Source organism: Arvicola amphibius, chromosome 4, assembly GCF_903992535.2.
Source record: "Arvicola amphibius chromosome 4, mArvAmp1.2, whole genome shotgun sequence".
Lineage (NCBI taxonomy): Eukaryota > Metazoa > Chordata > Mammalia > Rodentia > Cricetidae > Arvicola > Arvicola amphibius.
Window position 1 is genome coordinate 111,965,617 of NC_052050.1, and position 22,188 is coordinate 111,987,804.

At 42.5% G+C, this 22,188-nt stretch overlaps 1 protein-coding gene across 1 annotated transcript in view; it reads left to right on the plus strand.

Annotated features, from left to right (window-relative positions):
- Cpe (carboxypeptidase E) overlaps positions 1-22,188 on the plus strand; it is a 90,465-nt gene that overhangs the window by 46,990 nt on the left and 21,287 nt on the right. The window contains exons 2-3 of the mRNA XM_038327092.1: positions 16,943-17,139; positions 18,611-18,778. Of these exons, the coding sequence (XP_038183020.1) occupies positions 16,943-17,139; positions 18,611-18,778 (365 nt within the window). The remainder of the gene's footprint in view (positions 1-16,942; positions 17,140-18,610; positions 18,779-22,188) is intronic.

Below are 22,188 nucleotides of genomic sequence, written 5' to 3' on the forward strand. Positions count from 1 at the left end.
AAATTGTAAGAAATAAATTATTCACAGGAGAGCCATCTGGGCTCCCTGGTGCCCGTTTTCTACTGCAAAGGAGCAGTGTGTTGTGGCCGAGGAGTGATGGCGCCTTTTAAGATAGGACTTGTGTCACTTTAAAGGTTTTCTTCAGCTGCAAACACGTCACATGTCTCACTGTGATGGGGGATCATGTGCGATTTTGACACTGAGAAAAAAACCCCAGGGAAACAAATAACCAAAGAAGGTCATGAGTGTTGCTGACATCTGTGATGTTGTTGTATGACACATCCCTCTGTAGGAAGACAGTGGAGATGAAATTCAACCAGAAATCCATTGGGGGGAGGACGCCAGCATTCTAGATGAAAGCTCACCGGTGAGACAAGAGACTAAAAGCACTTCTTTCAGGAATCACATCAACGGGTGCAGTCAGAACAAACCTTAAAATACCTCCAGTCATATAAAGTGTTTCCTCCGAAGAAGGGACATCCTGGATAGGGAACTTGCCAGCGACAAGGCACATTCTGAGAAAGGCAAGAGGGGAAGACTCAAGTATTGAAATTTTCCCTGGCTTTGACCCATCTATGAGGGCTTAACTGTGTCCTCAGGTCAACTCATACCCAGATGAAAGGACTCAAAGATAATCTTTGCGCAATGCAACTGTTCAGTGCTTCTCTTCAGCTTTCCCCGACTTAGGATTTTGTCAACCGAAAAAAAGCATGCCCCTTTGTTTTCTGCTTTTCCTCTCAGTGCACCCTTTCCAAAGTTTCACCATGCCGGTTGTGCTGTGAAGCCTTACGTCAAAACACTTGTGGCATTCCTTGACCAGTGATGTGTCATGGGGTTGCAGCAAGCATGGGGGCTTTGACGCATTCATCATCAAAAAAAAAAAAAAATAACTCGAGCTATTTGTTTGTTTGTTTGTTTTGCTTCCTTATAAAATTTGGAGGCAGGATCCTACCGTGTAACCCATGTTGGCCTTGGACTGGACTTGAATTGTTGCTGTTTCTATCTCTGTTGGGATTAAAGGTTAGAACACCTAGCAACTCCAACTCTTTTAATTATCTAAAATTCTAATCAGTTCCAGCCGAGTCCCAGTCCCCTTTACAGTATAGACGATGCTCTACTGTACAAAGTAGATGGACTGCACAGGTTCATCTGCAACACAGATGAACCAGACGTCAGCTTCAGAAACTCTCTCCACAACTGCTGAACCCCTTTCAGGTGATGCTTCTTGGGGTAGTAGCCTGATTTACAGGATTCTGGGAAATGATACAGATTGTATGTTTCAGAGGAGGAACACAGCGCATGAACAGGAGAAACATCTGAAAATTTAGGTACTTTGAGTCTATCTGCCTTATGGGATCTGTTTCTTGTGCCTTTTCAACAGTTCCCAGTCCCTAACCATCATTAGCATCAGTGCTGGGAGAATTCCAAGCAGTGGTCTGGAAAGCTCTGCCTCTGCCTTATTTCTTAAAGTTGGAAACATTTGTCTAGAAGGGCCTCCCTCTGGAGTATGTGCATTCTTCTCAGATGCTGGCTCGTTAGTGCTGGAACGTTCCCTAGAGGTTTGGAGATGCTGGAGTGAGTGTTTCTTTTTCCATGTATAGCATCAGCAAACGTTAACAGGATGGAAACTGTCTAACATCCTATTCTTAATAATAACAATACTATGAACTGTTGCTTTGTATTTCCCAGGATGCCCCTAGATAGAAAACATTCCAGGGCCAAGAACATCCTGAGGGAAGGAAAGGTAGGGAGGCTTGGGTACTAAAATGTCTCTCTGCCTCTACCTAGACTGTGGAATAGTGAGTTTGAGGTCAGTCTAGACTTTACAAGAGACTGAATCAACTGTCCCCTCACTCAGAAAAAAAATTGAGGAAAGTGAAGTTGGCACAATATAATCCTAGCTTCCCCCCCACTGGCACAAAGCTGTGAATTTGAAAATTAAAATACAATAAAATTTTCATTTTTATTTGCTTAATTTTTCTTTTAAAGAGAGAAAACACCAGATGCCATTTAAGAAATGAGTTGGATGGTTTTTATTAACAAATTATGAGCTTCTATATGGAAGAATGCATGACAAAAGAAAAATATGTTTAGAGAAAAAAAAAAGAAAAATATGTTTAGAGAAAACAGAAGACTTATGACAATTGGAAATATAATGTACTTATTATACATAAGATTTCGTGAAACACTAGCAAATGTAGGCCAGACAGATGGCTGACACTGGGGTGACTGAGGCAGGTAGGTTTAAGTTGGAGACCCACTTAGGCTACAAAGTAAATTCCTGGCCAATTGAATTTCTAGAATAAGACTCTGTCTCATAAAATATTTCCCAGGAGTTGTGGGTTTAAGGCCTGCTTGAGTTAGTCACATGGTGAGGTTGAGCCTGAACTACAGAGTAAGACATCCATGTCTCAAGACACAACGCCCTATCAAACCCAAGAGCTAAGTTTATTTTTTGTGAGCTCAGATCTTATGGAATCCTGATACTTTTACAAGTAATCTCTCGGATAGTTAGGCTCCCAGCATATCCTAGTGTCCTTGAGTTCCTAGCTTGTAAAATGTAGGTGAGATAGTTCCTAACCATGAGGTGTGTGTGTGTGTGTGTGTGTGTGCGTGACTCTGTGTGTGTGTGTATATGTATGTGCGCACATGTGTAGTGTGTTTGTGTGTGTGTGTGTGTGTACGTGTACGTGTGAGTGTGCTCAATAAGTGACTAAGCATACAGGGGATCCTTGGAATAGTCTCTGACACAGTGAGCGCTTTTTACTCTTAGCTATTACGATGACACCAAATCTTAGGTTCTAGATGATCATCTGCTTCGAACACGATCGGCCCGTTTGCAAGGACACAATGGCGCTAACTTTCACCAATTTAAAGAAGGGGAAGATGAGGCAGAGACTAAGGGACACTTGGAGGCTGACGTGTCTGTGAGTGTGCGCTAGTGTGGCCATCTTCTTAATGTCAGACATAGAAATGTCTATTCGGGAAGATGTAGAATCAATAGAAGGCTCTGAGTGGGATGACCTTGATGGTCTTTCAACTGGCCTGCTGGGGACAGGAGAGATGCATGTGAAGTAAGCGTGAAGACAGCGAGGTGTGTGCTGAGTGGTACAGGCGGAACAGGAGTACACAGAAGACAGCAGTGTTTCCCGTTTTCAGGGTTCTGAGATGACCAGATGGGTGAAGAGCTACGTGCCTTTTTGTTTGTTTCTTTAGGCTTTTAGAATTGCCTTGACCATTTGTATCTTTTGATTATCTTTCCAGGTAAGAAATTCTTATCTCATGGTGAACTTGAGTTGTACGTATTTTTATTTCCCGAACAGTTAAAAGCATGTAGACAGTCTGAGAACCTTCATCCAGTAACTGATGAAAGCAGAGTCAGAGATCCACAGTCAAGCACTGGACCAAGCTCCAGGAGTCCAGTTGAAGAGAGGGATGTGGGATTGTATGAGCAAGGAGGGTCAAGATCATGACAGGGGAACCCACAGAAATAGCTGACCTGGACTTGTGGGAGGTCACGGATTTGGGGACTTGGGACTGACCACTAGGAAGCCTTCATGGGACCGATCTAGGCCCTCTGCATGTGGGTGACAGTTATGTAGTTTGGCCTGTTTGTGGGGCTCCAAGCAATGGAATAAGAACCTGTCCTTGGTGCTTGATCAGACTTGGGAACCTATTCGCCATGTTGGCTTGCTTTGCCCAACCTTGATGCAGGGGAGGAGTTTGATCCTACCTCAACTTGGTCCTGTCATGCTTTGTTGATGCCCATGGGAGTTCTGCCCCTTTCTGAACCTAGGTGAGGAGGCGGGAGGAGGGGGGCAGATGGGAGGCCTGGAAGGGAACAGGAGGAGAGGAGGGAGGGGAAACTGAGGTCATGAAAAGAACACATAGAATAAATAAAAAGAAAGTTAAAAAAGGAAATCTGAAATGGAAACTTGATATGGCCATTTGATGATTTTTTATTATTAAGCATTAACTAGAAAGTTGTTTGCTTTGTTCATAAAGAGATACTCTCCATGGGGCTATGGAGATGCCTCAATTAGGAAAATACTTGCAGTACAGGCATGGGGACCTGACTTTAGTCTCCAGCATTCACACAAAAAGCTGGGTGTGGTAGCCCATGCCTGTAATTCTCCCATTTCTGCTTTCTCAGACCTGTTCATGTCTCTACTCTACACACACAGACACAGACGCACACACACGCAGACACACACACATACACACATGCAGACATAGACACACATGCAGACACAGACACACACAGACACACAAGCAGACACAAACACACATGCAGGCACACACACGCAGGCACACACATGCAGACACACACATGCAGATACACATATGCAGAAGCAGATACACACAGGCAGAAGCAGATACACATATGCAGACATAGACACATTATATACACATACACCAAACAAATACAAATAAATATATACTTTAAATAAATATACAAATAAATATTTTAAAGGCAAAATGCAGAAGGCTCGCCCCTGGAGACAAACCTGCACTCCATAAGGAGACCCTATAAAAAGACAAAGGGAAGAAACATTTCAATAAGAATTTTTGGACATCACATATCAATCATCACTCAATTCAGAATCTTAAGTATCTTTAAAAAACTGTGACCTTTTAAAGCAAAAATCATGATTTTTAAACCACTTTAGGTCTGTAGATAATATTGATTTGGGGGACACATAAAATTGCAAACAACACATTTATTTAGTAATTGTAGTTGTCTATTTCTTTATTGAAGTGGTTGTATTTCAGGTAGCAAAACATTTCACTATCCTCTACTTTTGTTTGGGAATGTACTTTAGTGTTACAAGATGCTTACAGAAAGGGACAGGTAAAATACTTGTGCAAACTAGTAATTGTTCAATCTGAAGCCTTTGTTGAGATCATTGTGAATCTGTTTAGTTATATCTTGACCTTGTTTGAGATTTCCTTTCTCATTGTACTACTTATTTTTCTTTGGGAAAGCAATTTTCTAAATTTTCTCCTGTCTTGGTCTTTGAAGAAATCAAGCAGAAGACACCCATCTTCTCCCACTGAGTGGAAGATAAAATTGGAATTGCTATGATCAGTAAAGCTCTTGAAAGCCCTTCAGTGAGAGAAGAATGGAGAAAATATGATGATCAATCTCCTGTAAGGAACCACAGTTACTTATAACTTATTCACGAGTACATTAAAAATGTAATGCCATGCATAATTTTTTAATGTATGTTTAAAATTTAAACATTGAATTGAAAATCAAGGAGAGCAGTGCAGTCTCTTAAATGAACAGTTCAGGGGCCCAGCACTGCAGGGCATTTCAGTAAATGCCCTTGGCTGGGTGGATGCTCAGGTTGGTTGGAATAGCCAAGAATAAGAACAGATGCTTGACCTTTCAGGTTTTGTGGTTTTTTTTCCCTGTCTGCCTTCTTCCTACCTCCCTCTTTTTCTTAAGCCTCTCTTGCTCCTTGTTCTGCTCTACTCTGAATTTTGGAGCTTCAGATACCCTTTCTATACTCAATGGTAACAGCCCAGGCTCCTCTGAGAGCTCATTTTTCTATTTGGTTCTGAGTATGGGGTTTTATGTAACCCCGGCTGGCCTTGAACTTGGTTTGTAGAAGTGGATGACCTTGACCTGCCCATCCTCTTGCCTCCATCCCTAGGGTTCTGGGTTCAGGTTTGTGCCACCTAATACTGGGCCCCTGGGACCTCATTAGGCCTGCAGCTTGCAAGCAGTGGTATATTGCTCACCAATATTTTGTTCATCTTTACGGTAAGAGATGGCATGGGTAGTTTCCTGTCTGCTTGAGATCAGAAAAGAAGCATATATAATCCATGTTTGTGAATATTCCTGGGCGGCCATGATGGCTTCTTCTTCATTCTGCCTTGTAAACATGTAGACTAGATTCCTTAAAATGTAATATTTTCAAATAATATAACTTTGGGGGAGCACATACAAGGGAAGGGAATTCGTACTTTTATTTAAATCAAAATTTCTGAACAGTAAACACAATCTTCCTCAGCCTTCAATCCAGTGATTTTCAGATATTGAAATTTCTACTTGCCAGCTGCCACCTTGGGATCCCTCATCCCTACATATTTAGACATCAATTCCCATCTGTTCCTTCTCAACCCTGGCAGCAATTGTGATCACCTATAGACTCTTTAGAGTGCTGGAGCGCAGACCTTCTCAAGGATGGTCTTTGGGAGTGGAGCTGGGAAATCTGTGTGTAATAATGTGTATAGACAAGATTACTGTCAGCACAGTTTTAACTTTGAAATTTGCACAAGTTCGAAAGGGGATGTTTGGTGTGGAATCACCTGCCCTGTCTAATTTTCTGTCCTATCAGAGGGCCAAGGCAGTCTCTTTATTAACTAATGAAAGTAACACATATAAAGATGACCCTTCTACATCAGAGGTGGCCAATAGACCCAGCTTTCCGAGGGGTTATTCATTACCAACAATCGTGACCCAGAGAACTCCATTTGACCCTTCCCACCCTTGAAGTCATGGTCTCCTTATGAAATCTGGGATGGCCTTATTTGTAATCCTGTTGCCTCAACCTCCCACGTGCTGGCATCATAGGTGTGTAGCTTCATACCCAGTGGCTCCTTACAGGTTTAAAAAACTATATTATATTGCCTACTGCTTCTGGAACCATAGTGACATTTAATACAGTTTTTAAGTTATATTGTTGAAAATGTAACATCCTGAAAACACTCTGTTACTTATAACTTATAACACTCTGTTTTCTTCTTTCTGAGAGAAAAAAGCAAAATAAAGCAAAACATTTCTGAGGATCATTTGAGGAGCAGTTCTGACAAGCTTTTACACGTTGATTTCCGTGGTTAATCCTACTTCCTCTTTATCAGGTTATCAGCAAACAGAACGCTTTGTTCTGGCGGACTGGGATGGATTCCCACCCACACAGGTGCTGATGACTTCAGCTTTACTCATCCTCCTGTCTGTACCCTTTTCGGTAGATGAGCTGTTCATTCATGGGCACGAAGAGAGGCCGTGAGTGGAAATGCACTAGTGTTTTTCCATTGCACCTTAGAGCCCCGTCTCAAGTCACTGTACTGACCTATAGCCTTCTCATTGTTCTGGAAAACTAACAAATCTATCAACGTTTATGGACAGTGGTTTGTAAAGGACAATATTGAAGCTTAACTACCAACAGTTAAGCAAACAAAGCATTTAGAACCCACTTTTATAGACTCTAAAAGGTCTTTTCGTTCAAACTCCAAAGAACGTTTCCTAGAGACCTTTCTGGCTCTGTGGGAATTAGTCGCTTCCCAGCATCTCCTCTGCCTTCCAGTGGCTCTAACTGAAAGGAAGTTTGTTCTTCAGCTGCGCTAACTGCTTTCTCTGAACCTCCTAGTTACCGATTCTAGCTTTGCCTCTGGGCTTCTGCAGAATGAACCAATTCTTTGCTACATAGCGACTTTTAAAAGCACAAATTACCTTCAATCTTTAGAAACTTAGTGCCACCCAAAATTCTCAACTCAAGCCATGAAGTAAATCCTCATGAAATGATTTTCCAGAGTAGATGTATAAAGTTACACACGGACACACATGCGCGCATGCACACACACACACACACACACACACACACACACACGCACACCCCCTATGCTCTCACACACATTCACACATACACTCTCACATGCATACACACACACACCCCATGACAGTAAGGAGCCAAATCACATTCACTGACATGGTTTACCCACATGTCTCTCCTACACACTTTTTTAAAAAACTTATCTGAAAGTTAAAAAATTATTTTATCTTGAATTGTGTGTGTGTGTGTGTGTGTGTGTGTGTGCTTGTGTGAGTATGGGTGTCCACACAGTCAAGGAGAGGGAATTGTATTCCCTGGAGCTGGAATTACAGTCCATTGTGACATTGGGAGCCATCTGACTTGGGTGCTGAGAACCAATCTTAACCTCTGGAGCATTTTTGCCATGTTCCCAGTCCCGTGTTTTTTTAATCTTTCTTTTGTTTGTGTATTTTAAAATCATGCTTTATAGATGAAGAGACAGAGGGAGAGAGATAATGATGTGGAAGGAGTAGAAGGGAGGGAGGGAGGAAGGAGAGAGAGAGAGAGAGAGAGAGACAGAGACAGAGAGAGAGAGAGAGAGACAGAGAGAGAGAGAGAGGGCAAGTGAGGGAGGATCCGGACATCACAGGAGCTGAGCCTAGTGTAGCCTGGAGTCCCACATAAATGGAAATGACAGTCTCCCTTGCCATTAGGTTGACTGCTGAGTTTTGTATGAGATCCTACTGGGAAAGCCTAGCCCCCGCCCTTGTGTATCCTGGTGGAATGTTAAATCTGCTTTTGTTCTCACAAGCGCTAAATAAACATCCCTTGGACGGAAACAAAGGAAGCAAATGTTTAGCTCCAGTGTCTCCTACTCTTTTTAAAATTATTTTTATTTGATAAATTCATACATGTATGCCTTGCTCCCTTCTCCCATTCTTCTTAGACACCCTCCCAACACCTTCCAACCTTTATGCCTTCTCCGCTTTTTTTTTTTAAATTTTAGTTCACTGAGTCTAATTAATGTTACCTACTAGAATATTGACTGATCTCACTGGCTTCCACTTGTGTAGGTATCCATAACTACAACAAATTCATGGATAAAATGGCAATGCGGCCCTGTTAAAGACAGTATTTTATACTATTCCTCCTATCCTCTTGCTTGGAGAAAGGGGTTAATACAGACGTCTCATTTAGGGGTGGAAGCATGCACACCATGCCAACAGGCAATGTTGGGGCTGATGGTTAAGCATGTGCCAGCACACCACTATGTGGACATGTAATGAGTCTCCACGTCTTCTGGGAAGATGCCAAATGATTTCCCTTGAGAAGACTGAGCTGAGTTCTGATAATATCTGATGTTTGAAACACTGAATTTATTTTATGAGCTTTTGAAGAGGAGGGGACCATCTGCTGGTTTGGTCAGCCCTTCCTTCATCAATGAGGATGTAACTAGAAGGGTTTAGATGTTATATGTAAGAGAGTTATAAAGAAATATCTAATACATAATTAACATTTCCTTCCTTTCCCTGCACCCTCATTGGGCAGCTCAGAACAATAGATAACTCCAGTTCCAGGGGAGCCAATGTCTCTTCTAGACTTCAAGGGCACTTGCACTCATATGGTCACCCCCACCACATGGCACAAAACCCTTCATGTACACATAATTGAAAATATCAACTAAATCTTTAAAGAAACAATCTATATCTGATAAAAATAATCGTGCAATGTATTCTAGTTTCACTGGCCATAAAAAATCAGATTAAATAAGACTTCACTTTTAAGACTTTGAGTGAATTGATTTTCTCTTTTCAGTATGGTTTTAAAGGGTTAAGAAGCAAAGGGGGACTATTATGCTTCCTAGGTCTGTTATTTCTTTTGCATTTTTTGACTTTTAAAAAATTTATTTTCCTTTTCTTTATTTTTCATCATGATGAATCTATTTTTATGAGTAAATTAATTTTTTGCATTGTTTATCTGACCCTTGGAATTTTGAATTTCCTTCAGAAATATGCTCAGTATTTTTAAAAAAAAATCCTAAAAACGTTGTGCTAAACCACCAGCCAATTAATAACATCTTTACTGATGTTCTAGTAAACTCACTCACAGGGTTTTTGTTTCTGCTAGGATGATTAGAGCCGCAACAGTGTAAGTCATCAGATAAATGGAAGTGATTGCGGCCCTCGTGTGCTTACAGCAGACTCAGCACTGCGGAGAAGCTCACTGAGTAGAGGGCCCATCTGTTCCACAGGTGCCCCACTACCTGCCAGCTATTTGTGAGCCCCACCAACTTAACGATTGAGTTGCTTTCATGGCCTTTGTCCAGTCCTCAAAGTCATTGTTTTATTATAGTGCCCTTGACAAGTGGCATTTTGTGTATGGACTTGTGCTATTCAACAGTATATTTAGCGAAATACTGGGACTATCTACTTTGAAGTTATCACCAATTCTGAGAGTAACATGTGAGTGGCTTAAATACACCCATGTACAAATGTATACGTGCACATGTACACAGTCAAAACTCCATAATCTAGCATTCTGTTTTTGCATATCCAATCCACTCTATTAGAATCCTATATTTAAATATTATTTATTATTAATGATTATTATTGTTTTTTTGACACAAGTTTTTTTCTGTGTAACCCTGGCTGTCCCAGAATTCATTCTGTAGACCAGGCTGTCCTTGAACTCCCAGAAATCTGTTTGCCTCTGCCCCACGAGTGCTGCGATTAAAGGTGTGTGCCACCACCGCCCTGAAATTTTAATTATTTTTAAAATTTATTTTATTGTCTTCACTTATGTGTACATATATGTGTCTCTGTGTGTATATGCCATGTTCTTATATATGTCCATGGAGGTAAGAGGTCCAGTCCACTGGAGCAAGGTTCTGGGAACCAAACTCTGGTCCTCTGAACCACTGAGCCATCTCTCTTCTTCTCTCAAATATGTTTTCAAACTTCCCATGCACTGGACACGTGCAGACTTTTTCTGGCTGCTGTCCCCTAAGCGGCACTCCACAGCAGCAGAGATTTGCATGGTAACGCTCTATGTTACACATCCCGTGTGGTCCGGGTGACGTAAAGGACGGAACAGAAAGCGGGCAGGGTGCATATAAATACTCTGAGTTATACGCGAGGGCCTTAAGTTTCCCCGATTTCGCTCTTTTTTTGGAGTGTCCTACAGCCAACCTCCCTCCACGACTGAGTGGTGAGTGTACATCCCATGAACAGAGATGCACTTTTAATGGAGTGTTGGTGGACAAATAGATTCATCTCGGTGAGTGCATCTGTGTTCGGGCTGACTCAGGGGAGGATTCGATTACCATAACTCAAGCTTGTCTTCCCTTTAACCTCTATTTTTCCTAAGCAAAGAGAGTGCATCGGTGTAGAATTTCACAATTTGCGTCCCACTTTTGAATTCGGTATCTCATTTTCATAGGAATTTTCCCTGCTCTGTGAGTCTTCAAGATCTCTAACTGATGCTGTGCGCGATGCTTAGTCAGCCTGTCTGGCATTTCAGAGAGGGCTGAATTAACCTTCTCCCTCCCTCCTTCCCTCCCTCCCTCCCTCCCTCCCTCCTTCCCTCCCTCCTTTACTTCCTTTCTTCTTCTCTCTCTTCCTTTCTCCCTCCCTCCCTTCCTTTCTTCCTTCATTTTTTTGTATGAAATATAGTAGGTAGCAATATCTTTTTAGATGTCCATGACCTTAAATTTTTTTTAGATAAAATTTTATTCATTTTCTGTGTATGTATGTGGAAGATTGAACTTGGATCCTGATACTTTACAGCAAGCCCCTTTTCAAGATGAACCATCACATTGGCCCCTATTGACAACTAGCCTCTTGGGCTTCAGCTTTAAGATCTCGCAGATCACGTCACAGTGTGTCTTCTACCTCAGAGAGCGTTGCTGGCTTGCATCCTGCTTCAAATGCATGTACATGCTAAGCCTAAGGGGTATGCTTCTCAGGTGTAAAATATTAGCATTTTACTCTGGCAATAAAACTTTCTTTAAACTGTGTCTTTTGATATATTTATTTCAGGTAATACTGATATACAGCTCGGCAAATAAAGATAATAAGGATAGACTTAAAATCCTTTGCTGTTCTGGTTTGGGATTTATGAAGTCGTTCTGCCTTTACCAAAACTGTGGTTCTTGCCAGCTGTGGTAACATCTGCCTGTTACAATTCAGGTATTGAGGAGGCATGTGGGGACAGCCTGGGCTACTCTATCTAAAACAAACAAACAAAACCCCCAAACCCAAAGATAGTATTTTTAAAATTGAGAAATTGTTCTTCTCTTGTGCTAATGAGAATGCAAATCCAACCAGGCAGATTCGCTCTTCTGTGCTACAGCTGACATGAATAACTAGATCCAATCATATTACATGGGGCTCTCGAGATGACTGCCTGTTAATAACCGCCCTCCTGATGGAGGGAACTTGTGAAGAAACTGCAACTCTGAGAAGCTAAAAGCCAAACCAAGCCAACAACAACAGCAAAAACAACAAAAGCAAAGCAAGTCTGTGTGGAGACTGATGGAACAGGAAAGGAGGGCTTTCTGAGAACTCTCCCTCCCCCCGCCCCGCCCGGTGTTTTCTGTCTGCACTTGTGCTAATCTTCAACTGTCAAATGTGGAGCTCGGGACTTGTTATGTAAAGATGAGACTGAACTCGATAGTGAGCGAGGAAAAGCAGATGAATGTAAGATGCCTATTCCGGAGTGTTGGGCGAGTTGAGCTTCCTGGTGCCCTTTGCTTTCCTGCTGCTGGGTGAGAGCTAAGCGAGTCCTCGTGACTGTGTGTGCACCACCAATCACATCCGCTAGCCGTGACGCACCTGGTAGCTTCAGCCCTGGAGAGCTGGGGACCTAGTACACACTGTAAACGAGGACAAACGCCACCACCTGTCCTCACCGCAGAAAAGAAAAGCCCTGTTGAAAGCTTCGCGGCCCTGAAGACACTGTGGCACTGAGACGACCATCCGTTCCCACCCCAGGGCCTTCAGCTGAATCTCTATTTGGGGATTAAGGGTTCGGAGGGCCAGTTTCTTCTTAGCCTCCACAACAAAAGTAGGGATTAGGGAGCTCTTGTCTGGCAAGGTTTTGTGGTGACCATGGAGATTAATCTCCTCCTTGGGAAATCAGCTGTTTGCAACACTGCTGCATCCACTCCCACCAAGAGGAATTTCCGCTCCAGTTTGGGGATGTTGGATACGGCAGCCAGCCATGGAGGCTTCTAGATATTCGGCACGGGATACAGCCGTGATGACGCCTCAAGCTCCCTTCCGTTTCTCACTTACTCTCTTGACTGTGTAGGAAGATGGGGCATTTAACTTACCACTTACTCAAGATTTCCATGGCTTACCGTTTATTACGCTCTTTTCATATTACAGGCTCCGGACCCAGTATAGCTGGCAGGCTAACAAGCTAAACTGGATATTATTTCACCGCTAATGGACCTCCCAGATTTAGTGTGGGAAAGGAGGGAATGACATCCCAGTGATTTATGTATAATTTTAAATCGAGGTATTAACAGTGCCAGGGCATTTCTACTAGTGTTGGTTGATGGCTGCTTGCGATTGCAAGGCTGTGAAGACAAAGCAGCGTGCACGTGTGTTAAACTGAGCATTCTAGCGCGGTGGCTGTAGGAGGTATGACCAGAAGAGAAAGGACGATGTCCCAGGGATTGATGAGGTGGTCACAGCTAGGCCATGTAAAGAATTTTGGTATGATCACCAGAAGAAAATGGGTAATGATGAGATTTTAAGAGAATTGTAGTCTTAAAAGATAACTTGGGTCCAGCACAATGGCACAGCAGGAAAAGGATTTGCTTCACAAACTTGGTGACCTGAGTTCAGTCCCTGGTCCCATGTAAAAGGTGGAAGGAGAGAACTGATCCCATGTTGTTGTCCTTTGAGATCCATGCATTTGTCGTGGCCCTCACACATCATACACACAGAGACATATGTACAACAATAATAGCAGAAAATTATTTCTTAATAAGAAGGTTTACTCTGGCTTTAGGTGGGACCAGAGCTGGGAAGAGGTGGAAGAGCTGGGAGGAGTAGTGTGGCTTAGAACCTTGAAGCAGGGTCATGGTCTATCCAGCATTACTTCATCATTGCTTCCCCTCAGACACAGTTCATGCATACAGCTGTGTCCTCAAACCCCATAGTACTTGAATTTAGGAAGTTTTTATTCGCTCCAGGGTCCCCTGTAGTCTCCTCTATGAAGGAATTTATATGCTATCCAACAAATGTTACATTTAAGCATCATGGCTGTTCTCCATCACTGAAGTCATGTCAGCACGCTGGGAGGAACTCAGCTTCTCATATTCTGGTGCAGCGCTGTGTAGCGGTCCAGTTCTCTCCGTGGTCAGGGCTGACTTTCCTTTGCTTGTGCTGTGTCTTCATCATTGCGTCTGTGTCGTCTCGTGCTCACCCAAAGCTCAGTTTTTACCTTCTCACAAGTTTGATAGACGCTTCGGAGGAGAGTCTCCTGCATAGCTGAAAGCCAGAGGCCATCGTGAAAGTTTTTGGCTGAGAAATCGGGAGTTGCAAGCAAGTGTGGAACAGGGAAAGGAACGGCGACCCCCACGGCAGAACTGAGCAGAATGTGCTTGGTACCAAAGCATTTGTGTTCAAGTGCAAACTGCCCAGCTGAAGCAGATGGGGCCAATTTGGCTAAGTGATGTAAATTTCATATTTCTCCTTTAAGTGATTAAAAACTGAAACTCAGAGAAATAATTTAACAAATTCAGGGCAGTCATTGTTTCTTTGAGATGTGGGACAAGTTGACACCTCCCAGTGATGTGAAGCTTCAGGCCACGCTAGGGTGAGGACCAGGGTTCCTCCCACAGACTTCTCACACAGCTGTGTGGATGGCTTCGCATCCTTTCCTCTTTCACCATCCTCTCCCTACCCTCTCATCTCTCACCAGTTTTTCATCTCAATTCCATTTCTCCTCTCCTCTCTCTCTCTCTCTCCACCCTCTCCCCTCTCTGTACCATCTTGTCTCTATTATCTCACCTTTCTGTCCATTCTCCACCTTCTTTCTCCCCTCTCTTCTGACCTGATTTCCATTCTTTCACCTCTCCTTTCATCTTGCTTTCTCTGCTCCCATCTCTTCTCCTCTCCTCGCTCTCTATTCCCCTATCTCTATTTCTTTTGGTTCCTTCTCATGCAGCAGTTTCTTCTGTGCCCCAATCAAATGTTACATACAGTTAAGAAAAGTGCCAAGTGCAGATGTTACACACTGGAAGGGAACGTAGCAAGTGCACACTTTTCACAGAAAGAAAAGACGATGTGATTTAAGGCCAGAAGCAAAGGGAACATCTCCTCTCTTTCTTCCCCTCCTCCATGCCCCTAGACCAGTCCCTAGCAGGTAGTTTAGTTATAGACTCGTCCTCAAAGGAAAACAAAATGAGTTGCATATAAATAGCACTGACCCATTTCCTTCCTGATCCTTAGATTAAGATTAGCATAAACCCAGGGGTAGAACAGACAAGGACGCAGAAGAAAGCTTGTATGGTAAGGAGTCTCTGCAGTCAGATGGCTTAGCCAAAGATTATTTGATTAATACATATGAGAGAGAAAGAGAGAGAGGGAGACAGAGACAGAAAATTGAAATGTCTCTTTTAATACCCAGAGGAGTGGCCCTCATGGTTTTATAGGTGGGAATATCTTTTCCACTGCAGAAATTGAGGCAGATGATGTAGTTTATGGGATATCACTTGGTTGCCATGTTCTGCAACGTCCTGACTCCTCACAGCATGCAACCGAGAACAGCAGAAATGGCCAACTGCGTTCCATTTCAAAGTCTACGTTCTTTCTTTGGGCTTCATCTGTGACATCACAATAATAGAAATCTCTATCTCCCACATTATCCTGGGTAATTAATTGTAACGAACAAATTAGGTTATGTCTGACAAAGCATCTCACTGTGACAAGATAATGTCGCACTAACAATAATACGGGCAGGGATAACCATAACAAGTTCATAGCAGTTCCTATTTCCCGTGCAGAGCTAGGTATTTCATTATTTCTTATCTTCTCCATGAGGTACACTCTGCTATTTTCTCTGTTTTTAAGTGGGGAAGGAGAGAAAAGGAGAGTGAATGACTTGCAGAAGGTCAGCCAGTACGAGCTGGTACCAGGATTTGATCCCACACAGACTCTTTCCTTTTCATCTTTATGACTCAGGGGAAAAAGAGAGTATAAAGCTTTAAGTAGTGCAGAAGGCCAGGATTTGAATTCTGGGCTCATGGGCTATACCATCTTCATCAGGTTTAAGCAGTGTGGATTTCGGTCCATCCATCTGTAAATAGGAGATGGGTAACAATATCTTTGAGATGTTTGCTGAGGATTGTGTAAGAAAACAAAGCTTTCTAGGGCACAGAGTACCTCACTGGTATGAGTACATGGGCCTGGCTGGACTTCCATCACATAAGACTACAAAGGTGGCTTATTCAACAGAGATCACTCCCTCCCCGGGTTTTGGAAGCTAGAAACCTAAGGTCAAGGTGTGGCAGAATTGGTTTGTCGTTGAGACTCTCCTCCTGGTATACAGGCAGAAACCTTACTGTGTCCTCACAGGATCTTCCCTCAGTGAGGAGAGTTTTGCCACCTTATGATCCTGTAAGGACAACAGATCTAAATCAGGAAGAATCTTGGGACTTTACTGACCCTTAATTGCTTCCTTGATGACTGTGTTTCCTAATGCAGTCACACCAGGTGTCAGGTCTTCACACCTGAACTGTGGGTGGACACAGTTTGTAGGAGGTAATCAGCAGGGAGAGGGACTGGAAGGATGGAGCCATAGGGCGTTTGGCTAGCTCTAACACCCTGGGTGGAGTCCTTAGACTCCCTTTCTAGAGGGTTATTCGTGATAAATTGATAGATACATAATATATATTTTGGGTGGCCATCTTAGCTTCTTTTATATTTGTGTGATAAAGATCATGGCCAAAAGTTGCTTGGGTGTGTGTGTGACGGGGAGGGGGGTTATTTGGCTGACACTTCATCATTACAGTCCACTATCAACAGGGCAAACACTCAAGGCAGGACTATGGAGACAGCAGCTAAAGCAGAGGCCATGGAGATGCGCTGTGTAGTAACTTGATCTCCACGGCTTGCTCAACCTCTTTTCTTGTACCACTGAGGACCAACTTCCCAAGTGGCTCAATAGTGAGCTGGGCCCTCCCACATCCATCTTTAATCAGGGAAACGTCCTGCAGATTTGCCTATTGGCCAATCCTATGTAAGCCATTTCTCTATTGAGAGTCCCTCCTCACAGACATGCCTATGTTTGTGTCAGGTTGATAAAAGTCAACCAGCACAGCATGTGTGTCATCTGCCTTCTCTTTGTGGACACTGAAAATATCTCTTACCATCTATTTTGTTTTATAGGTGAACCTGAATTTAAGTACATTGGGAACATGCACGGCAATGAGGCAGTTGGGCGGGAGCTGCTCATTTTCTTGGCCCAGTACCTGTGTAACGAGTACCAGAAAGGGAACGAAACCATCGTCAACCTGATCCACAGTACCCGAATTCATATCATGCCCTCCTTGAACCCCGATGGCTTTGAGAAGGCCGCGTCCCAGGTGAGAGCCCGGCAGGGTCAATGTGGCCTGTTGTCTTTGTCTTTGTGGTATATTAATTAGCATATACTTGTCTATCCACAGCTCCGTGTGGAGCATAAGGATCACAGAGAGCCAGAGAGACATAGTCCCTAAGAAAAGGTTATTGCTGTAAAGGACGCGTTTCCTCAGCAGAAGCTTTGCTGAGGAATTTTGTAAATAAGTTAATACTTTAATAATGTTTTGTTAGACTATGAAATAAATAACGTAGATTCTTCCATAGCTGTGAGTAGGCAAAGTTGCTTCTAAAGCAGTGGTTCTCATTTTTTGGGTCATGACCCCCTTGCAGTTGACTGACCTTTTCACAGGGGTCTCCTAAGAAGCACAGATATTTACATTATGATCCATGACAGTAGCAAAATTAAAGTTATGAAGTAGCAACAAATATAGTTTTATGGTTCGGGGTGACCACAGCATGAGGAGCTGCATTAGGAAGCATTAGGAAGGCTGAGAGCCACTGCAAGCAATGCTTACTGCCATGCGTGTAACAGCTGGGTGGATTGGTGTCATAGCGCTCTCTGCTGGAAGGAAGGAAGAATGACTTGCAACTAGATTAATATAGAGGATTAATTGCTGGTTTTTATAAAAGTTCAGTGAAGAAAACAAAACAAGTTCTCTGTGTTTACAATAAAAATAATTTTATACATTTTAAGTGTCATGATAAGAAGTAATGACTTTCTTTTTGAGACAGAGTCTTACGATGTAGGTGGCCTGGAACTTGTATGTATATCTGGCTGTCCTTGAACTCACAGAGATCCTCCTGCTTTTGCTTCCTGAGTGCTGGGATTAAAGGTGTACACCACTATATCTGGCACTAACGGCCTTGGAAGAGACTATGTGTGTGCTTCCATTTGGATTGGACAAGATTGGGGGACATAGTTGTTATATATACTGTTTATGTGTAAAATGTAAAATTCTGATACATGTTATATAACAAACATTATAAATATATTTATCTCCTCTCATGCCGATCTCTTTTATATCATAAAGACATTTCGAATCTTTTGTTCTGGATTTTGAAACAGAATGCATATTTTGAAAGAAGCCTGTGAGAGGCATACACGCTATTAATACATGAGACCCATATCCATCCTAGTTCTTCGTATTAATTATTTATTAATTAGTATATTTAACAATCAGGGTGCTGTGATTCACAGAGGCAATTTCACTTAATTCTAATTGTTAGTGGTGTGATTTTAAAGAGGTCACAACTATTATTAATTTTAAAAACCATTCATTGAAATACTTTTTCCCCCAAAAGTGCTTGTAACAAATATTTTAAACTGGGTACCTTCATGAGTACATAGATGAAACGGTGAACAGAGCAGAGTGGGAGGATATGGTGACAGGTAATCTCAGTAAGCTATTTCTGAGAGCACTGATGGGGACTGACAGCAGTAATAAATAGCGATGGCTTGTATGTTGTCTTTCTTAGCCAGGTGAGCTGAAGGACTGGTTTGTAGGTCGCAGCAATGCCCAGGGAATAGATCTGAACCGGAACTTCCCAGACCTGGACAGGATCGTGTATGTTAATGAGAAAGAAGGTGGTCCCAACAACCATCTGCTGAAGAATCTGAAGAAAATTGTGGATCAAAACGCAAAGGTAGCACGTGTGTGGCTTTTCCGGGGTCCGACGTACAGAGCTTTTCTGGGGTCTCACATGCTCCGCTTTCCTGGGGTCTCACATGCACGGCTTCCCCGGGGTCTCACATGCACGGCTTTCCTGGTGTCTCACATGTACGGCTTCCCCGGGTCTCACATGCACGGCTTTCCTGGGGTCTCACATGCACGGCTTTCCTGGGGTCTCACATGCACGGCTTTCCTGGGGTCTCATATGCTCCGCTTTCCTGGGGTCTCACATGCACGGCTTCCCCGGGGTCTCACATGCACGGCTTTCCTGGGGTCTCACATGCACGGCTTTCCTGGGGTCTCACATGCACGGCTTTCCCGGGGTCTCACATAGCTGAGTTTCTTTCACTACTCTGTCTCAGATGCGACACAGCCTTCCGCCCAGTTCCACCTTATGATTACGTACCTTCCCAGTATGTATACACTTGTCCGAACTGTCCCAGTCAGCTGCTGTCTAAGATTCCCCAGAGAGGCACACATAATTACAAACAAAAATAAATAAATCTTAAAAAAGACATGCCTATGCACTTCTAAAATGAGAGCTTGCACTTAAAAACCTCAATGTCACTTTTACATTAAAGAAAAAGATGCAAAAATTCAACTTTAATGCATTCCCTGAGATATAGGCAGAATTTATTTGTAATTGTAAGTCTTTAATGGTTTGAATGAGAACAGGCCTCATGGGCTCATATATTTGAATACATTGTTCTCAGTTGGTGACACTGTTTGGGGATTAGGAGGTGTAGCCTTGGAGGAGAGTGTCACTGGGAGCCGTGCCTGTCTGCTTCTGTGTTCCCTACCATGTTGATCGTGGACTCTAATCCTCTGATACTGTAAGACCTAAATAAATTCTTTCTTCTACAAGTTGTCTTGGCTATGGTGTCTCATCACAGCAATACAGGAGTAACTGATACACAAACTGCCCATGTCCGGTTCTTTTCCTCTCCACTTTTGACATTAAGAATGACACAGCATTTAGACTCAGAGCAAGTATTTGGTTAATGGTCTTATACAGCCCTCACTTCCAAGTTCCCATTTTTGAACACAGTATCTTATCTTTACCCCTTAAAAACAACTTTAATTTTCAAAGTGTATTTTGTCTTGTGTATCAGAAATCAAAGCTTAAGGATGTAGAGGTCTCTGGCTACAGATTCAGGATCTTTGGGGTACGTGTATGACCGTTAAATGGTAGGAAGAAACCCCTAGGAAGTCCTACAGATGCTGGCACATTCCATTGAGACACATGGCTAGAGGCGGACACACAGCGTTTTTCTGAGACTCTGGGAATAAAAATCTTCACCCGCTTCCCAGAGCTCTTCTTCTAAGTCATTTCTCATCTGGCCCGAGCTTCACCACCTGGCTGCCTCCGTGGTTACTTGAGTCCAGCATCTGAGCCTTGGCCCGAATTGCTTGAAAACAGCAGGGCTTAAAATATTTCCGATAATTTATTAGTGTTATGCTTTTCTTTAATGGCCGGAGTTGTGAAGGAATCTGAGCAAATACAGCTTTAGCATATTTTAAATGCCAAAACCATCTAATAATAGAACAATGTCATCTAGCTCTACTTAAAGTCTTTAAAATGGGAAGGTTCAGAAGTTTTAGAAATGTTATTACTTGTGTGTGTGTGGGGGGGGAAGCTTACATGTATGCACGGAGGTCAGAGGACCCCTTGGGAATCAGTTATCTTCTTCTGCCTTGTGTGCTCTTTGGATAAACTCAGATTACAAGCTCAGCAGTAAATCCCCCCTCCCATTTCTCTCTGAGCCATCTTGCTAGCACGTTTATAGAAATTTTGAAGATAAGTCACAAACAGTTCTGAAATTTTTCAGGCTCTTGCTTTTTGGGGCGCTCCATAGAGTGGATCGGTTAGACAGACCCAGGAACTCTCAACATTTAGTCAGGCTGAAAGACTCTGTTTAAAGTCAAAGAGATTGTTGTTGATTGCTGCTGTAAACAGTAACATGCACATTGGCCATAGTGTGCATATAGCAAGGGAGCTTATGGAAGTATCTAGCAACTGCATGAAACTTGGTGTGTTCATGGTGATATTGGAGCTTGTTACAAAACAGCTTCTTTAAAGTTTTAAGTTTTGAAATTAATATATTGTTACAAACAATGGATAAGACAGATGTAAATAAGAAGAAAAATAACCCAAGCTCTGTAGTCTTCAATGATCCCTATTCACACGTTGGTTTATGTTCTTTAAACGCATTTCTATACACAATACTCTAACAATTCATGCAGGGTCCCTATATAAGGGAGAATGTGAGTCCTTGGTCTTGCTCATGTTCCAGTAAATAGCTCCCACCCGCACTCATCCACTAAGTCTACTGCTTTAGAATGGTATTCATTGACAAACATTATTTGTTATCTGTATGCAGCAAGAAAAGAAATCACACATAGAAATGATCACATTTAAAATATCACTTAAGTATAGATATTGGATAAGATGTAATACAGTTGATTGACTGCTTACCAAGTATGCCTCAGCCTTGGGTTTGATCCCTAGCATTGCACAAACTTGACATACTTGTAATCCCAGCACTTGGGAAGTAGAAGCAGGAGGATCAGAAGTTCAAAGTCATCATCAGCAACACAGCTAATTCCTGGTCTGAGTGAAACCCTGTCTCAAAAAAATAAAATAATAGATTGTTAAAAAAAACCTAAAAGGACATATATGAAATGTGTCCTAGTTAGGGTCACTATTGCTGTGATGAAACACCATGACCAAAGCAACTTGGGGAGGGAAGGGTTTATTTGTCTTACTCCTCCATATCATCAACAAAAAACTCAGGACAGGGCAGGAATCTAGAGGCGAGAGGTGACACAGAGGCCACGGAGGAATGCTGCTTATTGACTTGCTCCTCATGGCTTGTTCAACTTGTTTTCTTGTCGAGCCTAGAACCACCAGACCATGGGTGGCCACACACACATTGGGCTGGACCCACATCCATCATTAATTAAGAAAATGTCCTTCAGGCTTGCTGCAGTTGGGTCTTATGGAGGCATTTCCTTAAGTGAGGTTCCTTCCTCTCAAATGACTTTAGCTTGTGTCAAGTTGACATATCTAGCATGAAACGTTAGCAGTCTTTAGGTGGCGAAATCATGGAGTCGCTTAAATTTTCTTCTTTGTGCATGTATGTCTTTAATATACTTTCTACATCCCAAATTTTAGCAAATAAAATCACCAGCCAAATAATAAAAATAGTATATAATTCTTTTTGGTTTTAACACATAATTTTGCATCTGCTGGGTTAAAATGATCCATCAGTTCACATGCGAAAGTGATCAAGGAGAGTGATCAGCATTCCCACTCCTTAGACCTCTGTTATCTCTTTGTAATGAGAATCCTTAAGCATCGCTCTTCTAATTCTTTTATTGTTT